General features: G+C 35.5%; 1 protein-coding gene across 2 annotated transcripts in view; it reads right to left on the reverse strand.

The window, feature by feature from the left end:
- Positions 1–3,467: 3,467 nt before the first annotated feature.
- LOC122712422 (serine/threonine-protein kinase S6KL) overlaps positions 3,468–22,000 on the reverse strand; it is a 70,473-nt gene continuing 51,940 nt past the window's right edge. For both annotated transcript variants that reach the window (XM_043932101.1, XM_043932102.1), the window contains 2 exons: positions 4,363–4,590; positions 3,468–4,136 (listed from right to left, as the gene is read on the reverse strand). In XM_043932101.1, coding sequence (XP_043788036.1) covers positions 4,017–4,136; positions 4,363–4,590 — 348 coding nt within the window. In that variant the 3' untranslated portion in view covers positions 3,468–4,016. The remainder of the gene's footprint in view (positions 4,137–4,362; positions 4,591–22,000) is intronic.

A 22,000-nucleotide genomic window follows, 5' to 3' on the forward strand; every position in this document is an offset into this window, starting at 1 on the left:
AGGAACCACTCTCGAGGACGGATGATTTAGGAGCGACGTGTACAAAACACGAAAAGCGAAACATATAACGATTTAAATAAATATAAACGATTGTAAATAATTAAACGGAGAGAAGAGACGAGGCGATTTTTTAGGCGTGACGAATGATTTAAAAAAAAAAAAAAAAAAAAAGGAAAAAAAGATTCAAAGATAAAAAAGAGAGCGCATTGTAAAACACATCGCAGTAGTGAACCACGCTACACGCTAAACGATATTACGCATGGCAGAACGAGTGAATATACTTATAAATATTTGATATTAGATAAACGAGGATAAAAAAAAAAGATGATGAAGAAAAATGACGCCCTAAACGCGAGCGATACACACCATATACATATATAAATATTATACATATATACATAGATATATATATATATTATTATATCGAGGCGTACAAGCAGTATGTGCGTTTTCCAGCACAGATAGTTGGTATTTTGTGTACAAAAAAAAAAAGAAAAAATAAGAAAGAAACAAGAAGAAGGGAAAAAAAAATTTTTTGCGTAAAAGCGAACCGGATGAACAATTGTTGGATATTTTCGCCGCGCCCTGTCCAGTCTGCGTGATTATTATTATTTTTATTATTATATTATTATTATATTCGAATTATTATGATTCTCTAATTATTATTCTATTATTATTAATATTATTATTATTATCTAGCATGATTTGCGTAGGAGAGGCGCGATGAAAAGATAATTTGTCAGCGCTGACAAGCGTCACTTTTCGTGTCGATCGTTCGCGATGATCGAACGAGAACGTTCCCACGTTTTCCCAGAGCAAACCGAAAATGCAGATTATTCCCCTCTCGCAACGAAGATTATCCTCCTCTCATATTAACGAATGTCTCTGCCACGATCGATCGATCGATCCATCGAAATTCGCCATTGACTTTTTTGCTTTCCGCCATCTTTGCCATTTGTGCAATTTCGATTTGCTCTTTTACAGGTATCCTCGATTTCTTCACGCTCCGCTAATATTTGCGATAATCTATTCTAATAACAATACAACGTGTAACAACGTGCGTGCGTGTGTGTAAATTAAGTAATTGGTTTCGAAAAGCTTTGCCGTTTAAAGCTTTGCCATCGATTTGTTGGTGAAAGTATTTGTATGAAAAGATATAAAAAATATTTGGAAAAAAGGAAGAATTATAAGGGATATTGGCTATTTTAAAATTTATAAATTTATAAATTATTCGTCAATTTTTTCAAAGAATTCTAAAGATAAAATCCTTAATCATGTCGCTTTAAATTTCTCGTCTAATAACCATATCTCGATTGAAAAAGAATAAGAAAAAAAAGTATCTAAGTTGAATATTAATTAAATCGACAACTATTCAAATTTGGCATCGTTTGCCAAATGAATTCAAACTTGAGAGAATCTGCGCGGAGCGTGTTAACTCGAGGGCGCCATCTGCACAGCGAGGAACTAAAAGAGGGGGAAATGAAGTGAGGCTGTAAAAAGAAATTGTCGCGGTGGCCGTGGCAAACACGGCCGATTCTACTTGTATCATAATCTCTTACGATAATGCGCTATAATTAAACAATAACGAAGAAAACAGTAACAACAATAAGATAACTCGTAATTTAAGGGAGCGTGAAACGGAATGAAAGAGCGAGAGAATGCGAGCGTATGTATGCCGATTAATCACGTGCGACGAGCAAACCGATTTAGTGATCGATTGTGATCGCTAAGAGAAGCACCCTCGTAGCTACGAACGGGCTTTTCACGGCTTTCGGTCGCTGGTCTCGCGATTTTCCTTCTTACTTCTGCTCAACCTTGATCTCTCCAACGAAACAATTTATTCACCGGACGGATTTTTGAACAATTTAAAAAAAAAAAAAAAGTAGCAAAAAAACGAGAAGAACCTGAAATGGTCTCTTCCCTCTTCTGTGGTGGAAAATAGAGTTAGAGGAGAAGAAATATAGACGAAGAGACGAAACAAAAGAGAACAAAATGGCGCGAGACCAGTGTCTGCGGCTAGCCCAAAGGATTTTTACCAAAACGACTCCGCGATTCGCGGAGTGGAAGCAGTTATATAAAAAAAAAAAGAAAAAAAAATAGACGTAATTATTGAATTTCGTTTCGATTTTGTAAACGAAGTCGAGTGCGCGAAGTCCAGCCGGCGATTAACCGTGCCTCCTCGAAGGGCTCGGTTTTATGTCGAGGAAAATAAATAATATGGCGACAACGTGTATTTTCGTCGGCTTTTCGCGGATGGCGAATTTTGTAAAACGCGGACGCGTCCCGCGAACGATCTCTGGCACGTCGAAAATTGTAACGATCTCATTGATTTTAAGCATGAAACATTTTAATTATATATTTTATTTCCTTTTAATCGAACATTGAGTTTTTTTAATCGACTTGTCTGTGTATTTATATACGTGTATTGGTTGTTGATAAAATTATCGTATACCTATATTTATTATTGTTTAAAACAAATTCGTCGCGTGAATCGGATGAATGATAAAACGCGATTATACATTTTCTTTAAATTTTTAAATTTTATATTTTGAGAGACGAATTTTATTTTTTTTTTTTTAAATTGTTTCTTTTAAAAATGTTATTTGAACAAAGATTTGTTATGATCCTTCGAATTACAATGAATTGTATTATTTTTGAGGGATGTTTTTGTCGAAGATTTATTGTTTTTTTTTTTTAATAATGTTGTACCTTTCTCTTTTTTTTTTTTTTATTTATATATTTGTGTTTTATTCAAGCGTGAGAAAGAAACATTCGACCAGTGATCGCTTGCTGACGCGTCATTCGGGACGTAATATGAAGGAATGCGTTGTATTATATATCGAGAAACCCTCTAAGTGTAAGAATAATAATGTATATATAATTATTATTATACCATAAAAACTTCGATTGATTGCACTCCGGGGAAAAGGAACTGTCTCCCGCTCCCAACGTCTATGAAGAAGGAACAAAAAGCGAAAAAATTGAAAAATTGAAACGCACGAAAATGAACGAAGACGAAGCAACAAATCTTCAAAAAAAGAAAGATTTAAAAAAAAAAAAAAGATAAAACGTACATTCATGGATACAATGGGGAAGAAAAATGAAACGATAAAAAAAAAAAAAGAAAAAGAAATTGTTCCCACGATTGATTTCAAAAAGAGAAGAAACGAATAAGATGAAGAAGATGAGAAAAAAAAAAGACGCTGCGTTTTTCGATCCAGATTCGTTTTGTTTTTTGTTGTTAGTTTGTACGCACTACGATTTATCGCAATTTATTGTATTATCGATGAAATACTGTAACAAAAATACTGTTAACTATTCTTAAAAAAATTAAAACTTTTGTAAACTGAGACCAACCGCGAATTTCTCACGATATATTCCTGAAACATAATTCCAATAGGATTCATTAAGTTGTCGAGCAACTTTCTGGTGTAAAAGGTAGGGATAAAAGATAAAAACTCGAGAAATTGCACATTCATAAAGATATTTTTATTTTTATATTATAATTGGATACATTTTACTTTCATGTGTTTATTTTTATTTTCACACGATGCATTATCACCACGATGGGGTATAAAGCAGTACAACATTGCACACAGAAGCTACAATCGCACATTGACACATTAAACATTTTTCTTTCACGGTACAAAAGCTTCGCAATTTATTCTTAAAAAATATATGATAAAAAAACCTCTGAATTCTTCTTCGCAACAATTTTCTTCAAAAAATAGCACCAGAGGATAAAGAGATTCGTATTTTATACAACAAGTTATATTAAAAAATATACCTTCGAATTATAACGTAATCTATAGAGAGTTTAAAAATCCATGTTAAGTTGATTCGCTTAAAAAATAATGGATGGCATCGACGACGTTGCTCGATATAAATCTACGATGAGCAACAAGCTAACGTACAATAAAATAAAAAAATAACTAGGGAACATTTTTTTTTGCCAAAATCAATATGGCATTAGCTGACTAAAGACAATGTTGTTAATAACAATCACATTGATCAGATCATCGATCTTCGCCACGAGATATACTGTCTGCCAAAGAGGAATTGAACGTGGAGAATTCTTTGATCCTTCTCTCCTGCTCAATTTCGACTTTTCGTCCTAGCAGACGGAACGGAGATTCCTGTATAAAAATATAAAAAATAAGTTATTCGAAAAATTCTTTAAACCTTTTTCATTTTGCGTCAAAAATCATACAAATTAATTTCTTAAAACATAAAACAAAATCATTGTTTATTACAATACGTCACGTTAATCAAAAATTTGAAAAGCTTTTGAGAATTAGAAGAAAACATGGACTCAAAAAATTCATTAAATTACAGATTAAAGATTCAATAAAATTTTCATACCTTCTTTTGCATATAACTGTGCAAATCGTAACCCATGTAGAAAGCAATCCTCTGTAGACTTAACAGAGACCTCAACCTCAAGCAAGGATCCGGTTGTAGCAGTCGTTTCAACAGATCCTTCGCAGCTGATGAAATATTTTCCGCGCTCGATGGTAGAGTACCAGGTGGTAAGGAACTAGTATTAGATCTGTTCTCTGGCAAAAGTTCACTGGATGCACTGGCCGGATACTGCAACAAAAAAGTATGGACAAGTGATATAATTAGCGTAAGATCTTCGAGATGCAACAATAGATCGTAGACGTTAGAGATCCATGTAGAAACGTGTCGATGATCGATCAAAAAGAAGCAATCATATAAGCAATCATATATATCATAGATAATAACGTCAAGGATTATTCAAGGCTTCAAAAATCGAGATAGTTTTATCGAGATGATAAACATGCGATTAAGTTTGTCTTGATTGGTACATAGAGATTGATTATGATTAAACATCGATCGTTTGATTGAATTACACGTTCTAGGAAATTTGTGATTACAGATTGATCATCAATTTGATGTACATTTTGATTTACATTTTGATATAATCTCTTTATCGAAATTATAATTTATGATATAATCTCTTACGTTGAAATATCGAAGAATAATATTAGAAATAAAAGATTTATTCCAAGACATAACCTATAAACTTAAAATGTCAAATCTTCTTTTAGAACTACTAATCTCCAATTAGCTTCTCTAATCCACTATGTTTCTTCTTAAATATTATTTTTCTCCACTAACCACAGTTTGGCAATGTCCCAAAATAAACTTTGGTTCAGCGACCAATTAACAATCCACACCTGTCCCAACCGCATGAAACGTTCGAGCGCTCAAGGGCTCGGGCGACGTTCTTCACCGGCCAGTGCGGTGTCCATAAATATTTGTTTTTACGAGTGGAAGGTCGGTAGTCTAGAGAAGCTATTACCAATGTGGACTCTAGCCTGTCTAGGTGGTCGGTACGAACACTCGCCACTCCGCTTCGCGCAGGTACACACGCAGGGTCAACGGCCACTCACGACCCTCAACCTATTCGCTCGTTCATATCCCTCGAGCGTGTGCCACGACCTCGCGCCACGATCGTCTCTCCACGCGGATTTCTTTGTCTTTTATTCGCCATCTTTTGCTCGCAATCTTTCCTTTTTTTTCTTTTTTTTTCTTTTTTTTTTCCTCTTTTTTTTTTATTTCTTTTTCGTTACGAATCGAGTTAGATTGATCGTTCTCCATTTTGTGTTGCAGAAGTATCGAAGTTTGATTGACGCTCGCGAAATTGGGTTTCGGTTTGGATTAGGTTTGGCTTTTGGATTGGAAATATTAAACTGTATTATATACTGGGTGTTCCACGTAATTTTATCATCTCGAATGTCTCGTTTATTTTTGGAAATATTAAAAAATTTTTCAGATAAAAATTGGATGGTTTCGAATGGTGTATAAGATTAATTTCATAGGCGAATATATAAAGATTGTATGAAAATTAATTTTGTTTTTTTAAATAGAACTGTTTTTTAATGCATAAGCAGTACATTATTTTTTATAAAAAAATATTTAACCATTTATAACAAAGAGTGATTAGTTTCGTAAATATTTAATTATTATTAAATATTTCGTAAACTAATTATTTCTCAACATACATGGCCAGTATTTTTTTATAAAAAATGTCAAAATTCATCTCATGAATTAAAAAACATGATTCCATTTAAAAAAACAAAGATAATCTTCACATATTCTTTATACGAATACCTATGAAAAACTTATTACTACCAAAATATAGTTTGAAACTATACAATTCTTATCTAAAATATTTTTTAATATTATGAAAAATAAGCGAAATATTCCAGATATAAAATTGAATTTTTATCATAAAAGGTAAGTATCCTTAGAATTAAGTAAACTGTTTAAAAAATGAAAACAAATAGCAGCTGTAACAGTATACAGGTAAGTATACAGGTAAGTATACAGGTAAGTAGTTAAGTATATAAAATTTCATGTGCCACTTCTTCCAGGATTATAGTCTCCTAATACAAAGTTGAAAAATTGACCAAAAAATTTTGACTTGCAATTTTTAAAAAAATTTCAAGTGCTACCTCCTGTCGAATTATATTCTCCTAATACAAAGTGGAAATTTCGGCAAAAATTTTTAGATTTGAGATTTTGAGAAAAATTTCACGTGCCACCTCCTGTCGAATTATATTCTCCTAATACAAAGTCGAAATTTCGGGAAAAATTTTCAGATTTGACATTTATAGAAAAATTTCACGTGCCACCTCCTGTCGAATTATATTCTCCTAATACAAAGTGGAAATTTCGTCAAAAATTTTNTTTCGGCAAAAATTTTCAGATTTGACATTTTTAGAAAAATTTCACGTGCCACCTCCTGTCGAATTATATTCTCCTAATACAAAGTCGAAATTTCGGCAAAAATTTTCAGATTTGAGATATTAAGAAAAATTTCACGTGCCACCTCCTGTCGAATTATATTCTCCTAATACAAAGTCGAAATTTTAGATAGTAAAAAGTTTTTGGCAAATTTTTCAACTTTTTATCAGGCGAATATAATTTAAGAAGAGGTGGCACGTGAAATTTTTGGAAATTTAATACTTACCTCTTTTTTTTTACTTACCTTTTATATACTTACCTTTTATATACTTACCTGTTATATACTTACCTTATGCCAAAGTATTTTTTTGTCATTTTTAGACATTTTTCTTAATTCTAAAGGATATAGGGTATATCTCATATAACTTTATTACTTGCAATATCTCGTTTGTTCTTAATAATATTAGAAAATGTTTCAGATAAAAATTATATATGGTTTCAAATTATAGATAATCTAATATTTTTTTTAGTTTTTTTGTATTTTTTTTATAGAGAATAATATGAACTTTATACCGCTTATGAAATTAATCACATCATCCCCATTTGAAATCATTCAATTTTTATCTGAAAAATTTTTTAATATTTCTAAAAACAAACGAGATTTTTTTGGTAATAAAGTTAAGATACCCGATATAGAATAAAGGAACGTGGATCGATGGATCAATGGGAATGATGATTCTTTTTAGAGGATTTCAGGATAATGAGATGGATAAGAGAAGAGGAATTGATTTGATAGGTGATTTTATTGAAGATTTGAGATAACATAAAATACGATATTGCTGGAGAAAATGTTGATAAACAGGATTCGAAGTTTCGAATGTGAGAATTTTGAATTTAGATATATTATAATTAATTAATTATAATTAAAATTATCGCAATTATGCAAATATTTTTCTTAACAGACTATTGCATAAAACATTGATATTTCGGTGTTCTCCAAAGTGGTACAATGTGAAGTTGGTGAACGGTACTTTCACACGAGAGATGAAAAAGGAGAGATCCAAAGTTAAAAGAACGAGTTTGTTTGTTAATTATATATTTAAACGCGGCACTTTATTATCGACAAGATCTTAATCGACTCCTTGCGCTGCAATTTATCAAGATATTGCGTCAGACAGAACAGGAATCGGTCTTATTATACTATTTTACACACCGTGGTTACACGAGAACCTCTTCAAGAGGTTCTCGCACATAATTCCGATCGAATAAAACCAATAAACTGTGACACGAAAAATAATTCATCCCACAAATCTACTTTTCAACATGAAATCCTTCGTATAAAACGATCAATAACCATCTATTTTAATTTAATAATATATCATTACATCGTTCAATAACTATACCCATCCATAATTAATTTACCATTTCAAGTAATACAATAGAATTCATGTAATTTAACAGAAAAATAAAGATGTAATAAGTAATTAAAAAGTTGTTACATTTATATTACCCAATCGTTACATAAATTCCTACGATCCTTTTATCCAAATAATCGTACAACATTATATCTCTGTCGCAAGAAATATCAATATCAGTATATGAATATTTAAAAAGAGATACTAACGTTTAAAGATATATTAAAAAAATTCAATTAATTTCCAACGTACTCAGTTCATTTCCAAATTTTGGCATTGTCGTTTTTTTTCTTTTTATATATAAAATATACAATTCTTTTATAAATTCAATATATTCAATTGATTTCTGGCGTGAATGAGAATGGCATTGTCACTTCTCACTTCTCATATCAGTCACGATAAATGCTCCCCAAAAAATAAAACCCATTATCCTGTAACGTATCTGTAAATCCAAATCCAAATAAAAAATTTATCAAGGCAAATTTATTAAAACTAACTACTTTTTATTAAAATTAAAAAAAATTTATTAATTACCTATTCGTGAAATAAATCATCGAGTCAGAACAGTACGTTCGCAATTGGTGTTTCCAAATTGTTGTTTCCAAGCATGGACGGGAAAGGAAGAGAAAAAGAGAGGGGTGGTGGAAAGACGCGGAAGATCGGTGACCGTGAGCGGACGTGATATTCCAATTCGATCTCGACAGGAACCTTGACCGAGAGTAACGGTACTGTAACGATCATTACTGAGATCGTAGATAGATGAGGCGCTTTTAAACGTTCCTGCTCGGTTATGCATAGATCGGCGAAACGATCCAACGGTTCCGCTCCGTTTGATCCGTACGGACATAACAAGCACCGAGTACCGTGATCTTCGGCTCGATGATTCTTGATGCGTAACAGTATGTCGGTAAACACGCGATGAAAGGCGATTATTGATTATCGATTAGCTCGATCCAGATATGAAGGATCGATAATAGAAGACGTAATACGAAGTTGAGAAATGGAGTTTTCTTTTCTTTTTTTTCTTTTGACGAATTAAACGAATATACGTCTGAAAAGTTTAAAGGGCGAGAAATAAACAAAAAATAAAATATAGGTTCAAATTTATTTACAATATCAAGAGAAAAGATTTGGAAAATAGTGGTAAGGCCTCTAAATTTTTATCTTTTCGAAGAAAATCGAATAAGAAGAAAATCTACGTTCAAACTTATAGGGTAAGAGAAAATTTGGAAAAGTTTCGATGCTTCCTTAACTTTTTACTTTTTTTTCGAAATTTCGAAAAGTAAATCTGAAACAACGAACTAACACTTATATATACGAGTTTACCTTACGCAGGAAAGGAAGAGCGAGAGCTAAAACACATCGAGTCTTTCCAAGTCTCTCCAAGCTTTAATCCCAAACACCGTCAAGCAGCATCCATTCACGGATCGTCCTCGAAGGCATTTAAAATACCGATCCACCATTATCAAATCTTGCTCCATCCGCTGTAACGCGAAACTTCCTAAATCGCCAATTGAATACACACCGGGGCAGGGCTCAATCGGCTCAAGCTCTTCTCGGCGTCCGAACGCAGTGTCAACAAACAGAATCTGTTCTCGACTTCCGCGTGTTCGCGGCCACCTCCGTGGTGTCGGCAGCCACCATCTCTCTCTCTCTCTCTCTCTCCCTCTCTCTCTCTCTCTTCGTCTTCGAGGAGAAGTCATCTCGAGACATCGAAAAATCCGGGGACGTTGAACCTGGCGGCGTTTCTCACTCGAAACGACTTTCAATTCTTTTTCCCCCCTCCCCCCTTTCCTTTTTTCCTATTTCTTTCCCCGCCGCAAAAAAGAGCAAAGTTGCCAGCCCGTGCAACTATATACGCGAGCTACGCCATACGTTTCACCGTTTGAATTCCAACCGGATAGAGGCTTAGCTAATTGCTGAGCAAACCTCGGCTGGGATTCGCCGAGACGTGGATACGTTCGTTAGCACTCCTCGAGGCCCGTGTTCAAGTTACTAGTCTTCGTCTGTGCGAAGGATTCATCGGGATTGCAGGAAACGTTGTTCATTGAGAAGGAAGTTTGTTTGCACAGAGTTGAAGTTGCGGGTAGGTAGAGGGCAGTGCTTCTCAGGTGCATGGTAAATGAAAGCTCTCTCTCCCCCTCTTCCCCTTCTTCTCTTCCATACTTCGATTCTTTTACTTTTTAGCGGGTACACATTTTAGTTGTTCATGATCTATTACGATGGTGAAAAGTAAATGGTGAATAGTTTAATATGTTCTCGTAGAGATGAACAAATTAGATCGAGTTAGGTTATGTTTGATATTCTAGTTGTTGTCTATTACGAAAATAATGAAATAATAAATTTTATAGAAATATTACATTTCATTGCCTTTTGTTTAATTATGATAATTTAATATATTCTTCACTACAGAGATCGCTATAGTGATAATGGACAAGTTGAATCGAATTAGGTTAGGTTGTAAGATTTAAGAAAGAAAATTGATTTTTATATTTGTTCTTTGTCCGTTTATGAAAAGAATTAATAATATCAGAATGTATTATTTATAAAAATAATTTTCTAATATAATCAAATTCAAAATAATCAAAATAATCAAAAGGATAAAATACGTTACATAACCTATCCAATAAAAACGCGAAAATATACATGTACATATACATGTAATATCTCTTCGAATGTAAAGAAAATTAATAAATTATACAAAAAATTATACTCTAATTAAAAGATATAATCCAATTAAGAAGATAATAGATACCAATTAAACCATATGAAATAGTATTCGAACGATGAAAAAGAGCAAGAAAGAACAACAACAACTTCTAACAATTTATCATTCCCAATTACAATCCCAATCGCCATCGCTCATCACGATAATTAAATCGCAAAGAAAGAAAATAAAAGAAAAAGAAAAAAAAAAAAAAGGAATTCTTACGCAAACAATGGAACACCATAACGAAAAGAAGTGGAGGAACGAGAAGATCCCTGGAGAATATATACGCGGTAACCATTAGCGAACAATCGTGGGAAGATTTTCGCGCGGAAAGAGGAAACGCGTGATTTCTGGACTGCACATACAAAACTAATACGCCATTTCCTGCGGCACGCGAGTTGACGTTCAGTTCGTTAACGTTTGCCATAATCGCAACGTTTGAAGGGACAGCGTTTCCTGTGAGATAACATGTTTTATGATTAACTTGGTGCAAACACGCGTGTAGGATCGCGGGAGAGGGATGGTTAGTCCTTAATGGAACCCTTCCAAGCTTTTCCACTCGACCAGTTTTTTTAAATTTTCATTAATCCGATCCCGCGTGAGAATTGTCATGTTGTCAATTTTGTTAAAATTTGGAATATTTAGGAGGAGAATTATTTATTTAGAAGACATTTAAAAAAATATTTCTCGAAATTTTACGATCTCAGAGGAAAATTATTTTATTATTTCGAAGAATACTCGTTAGAATTAAGAATGAGAATTTTATTTAATTATTGTCAACATGTATAAAGGAAATTAGAATATTCAGAAGAAAATTATTTAAAATTATTTTTGGTCTAGTTACAAGACATTTAAAAAAATTTTCACAGACATATGATTTCGATCTCGTGTGAAAGTAATCGAGATTGATAGGATTCCAGAGAGAAATTATTTTCTCTCGCTGGTATTGCTTTTTTTTTTTTTTTTTTTTGATTCTTTGAATACGATCCTAAATTTTGATGATATCTTCTCCTTTTTCCAGAAGAAATTATAAAAAAAAAAGAACGTTGATATTTTTGATCACATTTCTGAATAACTTGAAAAGAAAAGATCGTGAAAAATGGGGAGACACCCTCGCTATAAAAGTGGCACAACTCGTAAAATATTTTTACGAGTTACCATTAGACACGCATCTTTAGGATCCTTTAAGGTTAAATAAGACTAAAAAATTGAAAGAAAGAAACGAAAATTCAGACGAATTCGTCACAGACAAAAGGTGAACAAATTGAAAAAATAGGAAAGCGCTTCCTTATCTCTCATCTACACATCCATGAAAAAAATGATTTCTCCCTCCATCCTATGACGCTCGAGAATGAAGATTGGATTTAAGAATCTGATCATTAAGTCTCGATTAACAGCAGACATTTGTCTCGAAGCTGCACACGCATCGGCGGGATGCGTAACGATGCATCGAATATGCGACGAGCGGATGTCACGAAACGAAGAGGAAACCCGAGGATAGACTCTGAGCACGTGTCTTATGTCTGCAATCGCAATGTTCCCGTATTTTCGCGCCCGTATGCTTTCTTCTACATTGTCCTTAGCTATCTGTGAATATACCTCTGCTGTACGAACGAGAATCGATCGTGTGTAAGAGATTTCGTTAAATAGATCTTTGTCTAATCTTAATTCATCAAAGCTTATTTGAATTATTATTATTATTATTACGCATTAATAAATCAATAATACAGAACAATTGATTGATCGAAAAATTTCTATCCTTATTTCTTCTATAACCCTGTAGAAAAGTGGCCAAATCGATTTTTCATCCCCATATCTGATGGATATCAAATGTCACAGACAAATATGGATCAAAAGTGAAACTTGACAGAATATAATCCACAGATCTCTTCCTCGAGACTTTCGAACAAGAAAGAACCGAGCAAGTTATTTCTTTAAAAAAAAAAAAAATCAACAGAAACTCGCAGCAGGGACTCATAGAAGTGTCGATTTCGTAGAAACAATTACCACGAAGATTATTCCACCGCGCGAACGAAAACTTCTTCGCAAATGAATATCAACAACCGGTTGGTCAAGAACGATGTCAAGAACACGTACGATTATTCTCCACGATCGATAATGAAACATCAACTCCGAGAAGATCCGAGAAAAAAGGAGAGGGGAAGAGAATAAAAATAAGCAACGCGAGAAACCCGATGCGCTCATCGAGAATTCACGTCGTCGGGCTTTTATCGATGATCGAGCCGATCGTGAAATCGCCGATTTTCCACCTTTGAACGAAACGAGAACCATCGACCATTCGGGCAGTGGAAAGAGAGAGAGAAAGGGAGAGGGGAAAAAGAGAGAGAGAGAGAGAGATCCAGACGGAGAGGATTCGATCGACATTACGAGGTGCAACGAGCTCGTTTCCCGCGAAGGTGCATCGACCACGGGGCCGGTTCTATTCCAGGCACGATGACGGTGTTCTCACGACAGAAACTGCAAATAGAAACTGGTGATTACGAATCCATCATCGGCGTCGGCCGCCTGAGGTGGAGTCCTTGTCAGGAATTCCTGTGCCGCGGGATTTCTTGTCGGTCAAAGGATAATAGAGAAAATAGAAATCCTTCCACGATACGGATGGGGGAGGGGGAGGCATCGGGTGTCGAGATTTCAGGGAATAGTTAAAGGAGAGACGTTCGAGGTTATTGCACTGGGGAAAATAATAGGAAACTTTAACGAGTTTTATTATTAAGTAAAAATTTGTACGTATATGTATATATGTATTCGTTTATATTCTATTTCGATTTATATATTTATTATATCTGTATAAGGTGAAATGTAAAATTTCTAGAGTAAGATAATTGTTGGATAAATATTTTTTTTTGAAAATCTGCAAGTAAATCGTCAAATTCTTCTTCGAATATATCCTATTTAAGTTAATGAACTACATTTCGATATTTGTATTATACAGAATTGAACGTTAATGTTGGAAAAGTAATTAAAAAATTCCGAATAAAGTTACTTTGAAATGATTACTTATTAAAATGCTTGAATAATATTTATCTATTATAGTCGATCCGTTTTTCGTCTTATCGAAGTAACTAGTCGATCCAATCTAAAGTCTCAAAAATATTCACTACTTCTCGAGTATTTAACGTGTTCAACGCTTTTTTAACTGTCGATCGAATATACCATCAGACCATACAATCAGAGAGGGGTATCGACTCGATCTTTTTCCTGAGCTAAAGAGTGAAACAAGCAAGTACAGTCGTAAAATACATACGAAATACTTAATATAACCAGCTACCTCTTAAACAGTATACATTATACGCCAAATACCAGACCGCTCTAACGACCACAGCTTCATTCCCCATTCCTTGGGGAAACATGGTCGCGGTGGACTTAAAATAACTCCACTACATAAAATCGAGAAATGGGCGGAGGGTGGAAACAAAGGACAAAGGAGGATTTCATTTCTCGAGGTTTTGTGGAAGAGAGGGGTAAACGCGCGCGCGAAAAAGCGTGGAGAGAGGGGAGAGAGATAGAGGAAAAGAAAGGAGGAAAGCGTGGAAAGGGGAAGAAGGACCGGTCGCGTACTTAACACGGCGTCGGACATTAACTCGCCATTAACCGTCGGCCATTAAAGGAGCAAGGAGAAGGCAGGACGCACCACTGGCGCCAGGAGTAATCGGCATCAGGCACTAGGCGCCCCGTGCAATCCGCATACGACTCTTCAAGGCTATTTATAAACCTGCCCCGGTACCGCAGCCGGACTCCTCGTGAATAAACCCGCGATAAAATCCCCTTTCGGCGGCTATTCGAGATAGGATTGCGCGTTTCCCCGCCTGTTCCCCGATTTCCACGATTCCACACGCTCGTCCTTGGGCATCGCGCGCATCGCCTAGAAGCCGTGAGAGGGGAATTTTATTTTTAAGTGGAGAAGGAAGTAAAAATTTAAATATTATCATTTTTCCATATATTTAAATTGATGAAAATGGTGATGAACGAGTATTGGGAACGGGCATCAGTTATGCACTTCGATGGGGAAATTAAGAAGAAAATTGACACTAGTATTTTTTGAAAGAAAAAAATCTATTATTCTGAGATATTAAATAGCGGATTTATTCAATTTTCTACTATCGATAATTTTTAATTCTATTTATTGTAGTTCAAAGAGAAACTTGGAAACTTGTAAATAATAATAAAGGAAAAGGAAATTTCGAGTGATGAAGATTGAATAACATTGTATAAAAAAGGACGAAACAAAATAAGAAAACCAAATCCAACGATATTCTAAAAAAAGAAAAAAATATATATGTAACTTAACCCCAGTTAAGTTATTTAACAAAACGACGGGGACTCGTCGAAGAGACCACCGTCATCCGACCGTAACTCGCGCGCCGCAAAAAAGAAGGAATGATTGAAGACGCAAAAAAAAAAAAAAAAAAAAAAAAAAAANAAAAAAAAAAAGTTGCGGCAAAAAGGACAGGATCGAATTCATTACGTTCGAGGCAATTCCAACACAGGGGCGTTCTGACAAAGTGCCGCCGGAAGGCTTGAATCGAGCCACGTTGCGTGACACCTCGAGTCGCCTAATCGCGATTCATTCCCCCTTCCCTTACAAAAGGGAAGAAGGGGAGGGAAAAGGCGCACGAGTGCAGAGTACCTTCCTTGAATTAATAGATAATTTTCGTTGAAAATCGATTAGTCAACGAGATGGATGAAGAGATGAAGAGAAAGAGAGAGAGAGAGGTGAAGAGGGAAAGGACACGGGAAAGAAGAGAACCGTAATATTCCTCCTGCTTGGACTGGTCGGTGGCCAACATTTCCTCACGTACGATCGCGCGCGCCGATCCAACCGATCTAGGATTTATAAATAGCCGTGGACGAGGCGCGATCGAGGGATTTCGTGGGCAGAGAAGAGGGAGGAGAAGGAGGAAGAGGAGGAGGAGGAGAAGAGGGGAAGAAGAGATGACGAGGGAATTGCCAACCGGACCTGATAATTATCGAGGGAAGAAGCTGAATGATAGAGGCGTATTCCAAACCGATGCCGATGTATGTGCCGAAGAAACGTAACCAGTTCGACGCAACCTTGATTCTAGCTGATATTTAGGATCTATAAATAGCGATCTGAAGATGAAGAAGAGAAGAGATACGAAGCACGACCCGTCCTTGCTCGACTGGTATTCTACTGGAAGGGGTTTACTGTAGCAGGTTCTGTTTGCCTCCTCGAGGATGAATTATGCAATTATTTCAATCAATCTTTCCTCTACGTGATGTTATCGAGGGAAAATGAGCGGCGCACGGGGAGAACGTTGGCAGAAACGAAACGAAAGTTCGTGGCTTGGGTAGATTTTGGCCGTCCATTAAAAATAAAAAAAGTTCGGGTTCGATCAACCGAAACGTAATCTTTCCTTCTTACTGAACCGTGAATTCTCTGAATTCAATTCGTTCGAAACAATAGAATCAAATATTCTTCTACAGGAATCTTAAAAATATATACATATATAAATTCCCCCGATAATTCAAATTTAATCCGTACACAAAATATTCGAAACACAAAAAAACAAAAAATACGATCCTCCTCAGACCTCGGTAAAAAATATTCAAAAGAATGCAAAAGAGAGCGGAAAAAAGAGAGTCATGTCCCGAAAGTTGAACGATCGAGCATCCTATCAACCTTGATCCGGGCTATGATGAGAGACTATGATGAAACGAGACCACCGTTTTCGAAAATCCGTAACATTGGATCCAGATCGCGTTCCAGGTGGAATGAGACGTGCATCGCATTCGTTGGTAGAGGCACGCACGCGAGCACAACACACACGGGCCCAGCTAATGCCCAAGATCTATAAATAGCGTTGTCGAGGGTGCAGTAGGCATCTCGAAAGGGGAGGTGCACGCGCTGCACGCAAGCTGTCTTTTCCTCCTGTGGATAGAAAAAAATAAAGAGGGAGGGAGAAAAAAAAGAAAAAGAAAAAAGAAAAGAAAAGAAAAAAAAATAAGGAGGAGAAGAAGAAGAAGAAGAAAGGAAGGATCGACTGGTTGAGCTCGGATGCCTTCTTCGGCATAGGCGCCAGAGCATCGTAAACCGGGAGGATGCTTTTTTCGCGGGACCAACGTACTCGATATACCCGCCAGGGGTTTTTAACGTTGAACAACTTAATTCCACGTAATTATTGGGGATGAACGTGAAGGCACATTTGTTTCGAGGAATCTGCGAGGAGTGGAGAACGTTCGTAACGAGGGAAATCGGTTGGAAGTGAAATGATATCAATTGAGATTGGCTTTATGGAAATTGAGTTGGAGCAGAATTTATGAAAACTCGGTTCTCGATCGAAAGGACTTGTTCGACGAGCAGATGTTGTAAAAAGAATTAAGATAATTCTGAAATTTAATTTTTATTTACGCGCAGAGTACGCGTGCATGATGTTAAGATTATCATATTCTAAGAAAAGTTTTTCTAGGTATCCATATATTTTTGCAAATACTATACGCGTGATATTTATGTTGTAATTTTAACACAGTCGCTCAGTTTTTCTTCGCATTGCGCGAATAAAAAGTATGTCGAGATAAAATATAAACGATTCGCTGTTTTATATTTGATTGCATTACTTGCAACAGTAATACATTATGTAACAGCAATAGTCTTGTGTATCTGTATCGATTTTATATAACAATCCAACAAACCTCTTGCATACCAACATGTAAAACCGTACTTCACTTTATCCCTGTTTCAACAGCATTTTACTTATAAGAAAATACAGAATAAAAAAAAACAACAATGAAAAATTAATTTTAATTAGATCAATCTGAATCCCTTATTTAATCTTTTGAGAAATTAAATATTGTCATAGTATTATATAGTATTATAGATTCGATGATTGATTATTACATTGATCGGTATCTGATCATTGACTGGCCATTCAACGAATTCAATCGTACGAGAGAATCCAAAATAATTATTTAAAGGACCATTTAACAGGCCAAGAAATCCTCATCTAAGAACGGTTTATTCTACGCTACTGTATCAAAAGGTCTCTGCATTGGATACAGGTAGACTAGCTTCTGTTCATCTCGAGCCTCTCGAGGAAAGAAGTAGCGTAACGAGATGGCGTCCCCGACGATCTCGCAAAGATGCACTTTTGCGCGGTGCATCTTTGATGCAGTCCGGTATCGCAGCACTGGAAACCGCAGGCAGATTTTTATCCACGAAAGGGGGAACGAGGGCGAAGAGGACAGAGCGGGACAAATCTGGTTTGCCTTGCGAAGGTTTTCTTGCGTCCTACGACTTGCCCATTCGCGATTCTAGGCGTTTTCGCGTGTAAAAGTCGCGCGGTCTAAGACTTGGATCAAATCGTAACGTTGAACGCCATCTATGATCAAAATCCAAATTTTCTTTTGTCATCAAGTTTTCGATCGTAATTTCCTGTATTCGAATAATTTGTATTATCAATGATGACAAATTATTACTTAGAAGAATATTATTATACATATATATATATCAAAAAATTAGAAAAGGTTAATCCTAACCTAACTTAGCTGAAATCCAAATCTTCTTCGAATAATTGATTAATTGTAGTGCATAATTGTATATAAATGATAATAAACAAGTTTTAGCAAGTGATCATTTGATACTTGAGAAGCTGTACACCATTACTAAAAGTTAATAAGAGCGAAGATTGTTAGATTGTTAAAGTCTGAACGGTGGCCAGTCTTCTACTAATGTATTTAGCCTTGAAGTAAGAGATAATAGTTCAATGTGTATACGTATTTTACAATGGATCAATCTATGGAGATCTAATAAATCTTTACCTTTAGAAAATATCCTGTTATTAAAGAATTATCCTCTGAAAAAAAAAAAAAAATTAAAGTTTCGAATTCCAAAATACAAAACTTCTACAAAAAAAATTATTCGCAAAAACGCAATCAATCTAAGAATCCAATTCTTAAACAACATTTCCAACAAAAAGTACAAAATTTTGATATCCAAATTACCGTACTTCTATCTTTTATTTCGTCACAGTTTCTATGGGCGATCGATTCAAGGGCGAATGATGGTCCCATCGACGATCGTGCTACGACTGTGTTTACACGGGCAGCGAAGCTTGTTACGAGCGTTTCAAAGCCTGTGTACCGCTCGAAACGAGAGATGGAGAATATAGTTTACGATGGCAGTGTGGTGGAGGAACGTTAAGGCTGATTTACGCCTAGCGGCCTCTGTGCTCGATATTGGATCGCGTTATGGAAGATAACCTCGACGAGTTGCGCGATGACATGTCGATTTTCATTTGCGAATATCGATGGTTGGCAAGATTGGTTGAATCTTTTTCACGAACTCAATTGGGCAAAGATTGAAAATGTGAACGAATTGGATAGGATTTGTGAAGAATGATGGATGATTGAATGTGAGATAAATTTTGTCAAAATCACTGAATATGATATATATTGATGATTCTATATATTTCTGTACAATAGAATGATCGATTAATAAATTGATTAATAAATTGAAGATGTTTATGCATTTATGTAAAATTTGAAGAACAAATATATGCATAATACGCAAAAAGTACAAAATATCCATATAATTCACATAAAATACAGTTCACGAAGAAATAGTTTCGTTGGATTATTTTGTCAAGATCGCAGAACAAATTTCGATCACGATTAAAATTAAAAATACGAAACGAAGATCAACAGATCCTTTAAATAAATTTTTCTCAACAAATTCGCTCATATCACCGGTCTAGTGGGCAATATCGTCGCCAAATATATATAATTAACCTCGTCAAGGCTAATTTCCATGCGTACGAAACTATTCCCAAAGATTATTTCCTTTCCAAGTCGTAAATCGTGTCTGTAAAAGTGTTTGCATTCCGACGCGGTAGTCGGTCGAAGAAAAGGAGCAAAGCGCATCGAACACATTGTTTTCGATGGAAGTTCCTCGGGCGCCACCGATCTTTGACGATATTTTTTTCCCGCCCAACACTTTTGCCTCCCGCGGAGCGAACGAAAGGCAGAGAATAAGGTAACGTGGAAGCCGGTTTACCTTGCGAAGGTTTTCTTACGGTCCTCGAGACTACGTTACTAGAGGCTAGGTCCTCGACGGTCGCCCTGTCGAGCGATCGCGCAGAAGCTGCCATTCGTGACAGCTTTTTGTCCGGGTCCAACGAGCTAAACATAGCGACAAACGCGAGATTCTTGGGTTACAGGATGAGAGAAACGATTTGGAGATGGCAAGAAGCTCGCTCGACTTCCATGGAACCTGATTTCCAACCAAATCCAAATCGGTGGATGAGGAGGGAGGGAGGATGGGGAGATGCGATCAATTGTGCGATTTGGTTTTGAAGAATTAGAAATAATTCGTGGTGGAGGAGTATTTTATAATAATTGGGTAATTGGATATATTAATTTTTAACCGGAGAGGAAGAAAAATATTTCTTTTAGAGGTTAAAAAAATTGTCACGGTTTTGACAAGAATCGATAGAATTATGATGATTGATCTTTATTGGAGAAGAAGAGGGTGGAAAACTTTATCATTTTCTTCGTTTCGTAATATTTAATGAGACAGATGACTTCTTTGTTGGAATGATGATAAAATAAGAAAGCGAGAGCGTGATCAAAACGAGAATCAAAAAGAAGATTGCCGACAGGTTGCAGATCTTAAAGAAGGCATAGAGTGGCAATAAAAGGACCGTCTTTTACTCCGAAAATACAATCCACGCCAAGTTTAATGTATGAACAAGAATATGGTACTCTAATGGTCCCTTTGGAGTGCATATAATATAATATAGAAATAAAGGAGAATACGATGGATTTGAGAAAGAACTCGTTCCAAAAATTTTGCCTTATTCAAAGTTCAGGATAAATTTAACCCTCGAATCAACTACAAGGATTCGCAATTTGATTGATCAATTCTAAACCAGACAAATCGGCAGAAATCGAACGATTGATCTTTTATTTGTCAATAACCCGAAAAATTAGAGTTCAAATTTTTCAGTACAAATTTTATAATGCAATGTATCTACGAGAGAAAAACACAGAGTATCGATGAATCTTTTTTTTCTTCCTCATTTCGATCGTGTTAACTCGATCAAGAATGAAAAAAGCGATACTGTTAGCATTATTTCTTAAAGGTGCACACCTTGAAGCTATACTTTTATACTCATATATGATCATACTTTATTCCCCCTCGTGTCCTTCTCTGTTACCGTATTACCATGAAAGACACGCATGGACCGTAAAAATCTGCTGTAAAAAAATTATAAAAAGGAAAGAAGAAGAAAAAGAAGAACCTTGCGACGAACAGTCGGTTGTCTTCGATGGAGCATCATCGGAGCCATCAACAATTCGTGGAAACAGAGATGAACAGATAAGGAGGGGGATTGGTGGTTGGATTGGCGTCAATTGAATCCCGGCCATCGTTGCTGGTTAACTTGTTCCATGCCTTGTACAAAGTGTCTAAACGAGTACTTTGTGGATTAACGGACGAGATAATTAGGAGTTGGAGCGAAACGATTCACGTGCCTTGGAATTTTATCGTCGAATTTCGAGACCACCGAGTGAGAGAATCGTTCCACGTTTAAATTAAACCTTAATTTTATTCGGCATATTAAAATATCCGAGAAAAAGTGAAATAACGATGAGGTAAATTTAAAAGTGCCATTTTAGAAAATATTTTATTCTTCCTAAGTATTTCAGTATTGTTTAATTTCTTTCTAAATCTAAATTTTAGAATTTAAAATTATTCTTCTTAAAGATTTCACTATTATTTAACTTCTTCCAAATCGAATGGAAAAACAATTACTATAAATAAAATATCTCATCAATCTGAAAGAAAAATATTTTAAAAATTCGTTCGAAATTTTCTTTCCAAATCACATTGAATAATCCTTAAAAAATAACCTATTAAAAAAAATTATTTACGAGTATGATCTCTCATTTCACTAATCCATCGAAATTATAATTCAATCCACCTCGAAAACGATGATATACGAAAAAAAAAAAGAAAACGAAAGAAACACGAAGTTAGTAAATGGAAGGCCAAAGACCATCTTCGATTCACGGTTATTATCACCCTCGAACTTCTCGAATTTATCTCTCGATTGAAACTATCGAAGATCGAGATCTAAGATCTCACAGGCGGGCAGGCCTCGAGGTGGACGGTTAATCTGCATAG

The sequence above is a fragment of the Apis laboriosa genome, unplaced genomic scaffold (assembly GCF_014066325.1).
Source record: "Apis laboriosa isolate Shangri-la unplaced genomic scaffold, ASM1406632v1 scaffold1_cov151, whole genome shotgun sequence".
NCBI classification, from domain to species: domain Eukaryota; kingdom Metazoa; phylum Arthropoda; class Insecta; order Hymenoptera; family Apidae; genus Apis; species Apis laboriosa.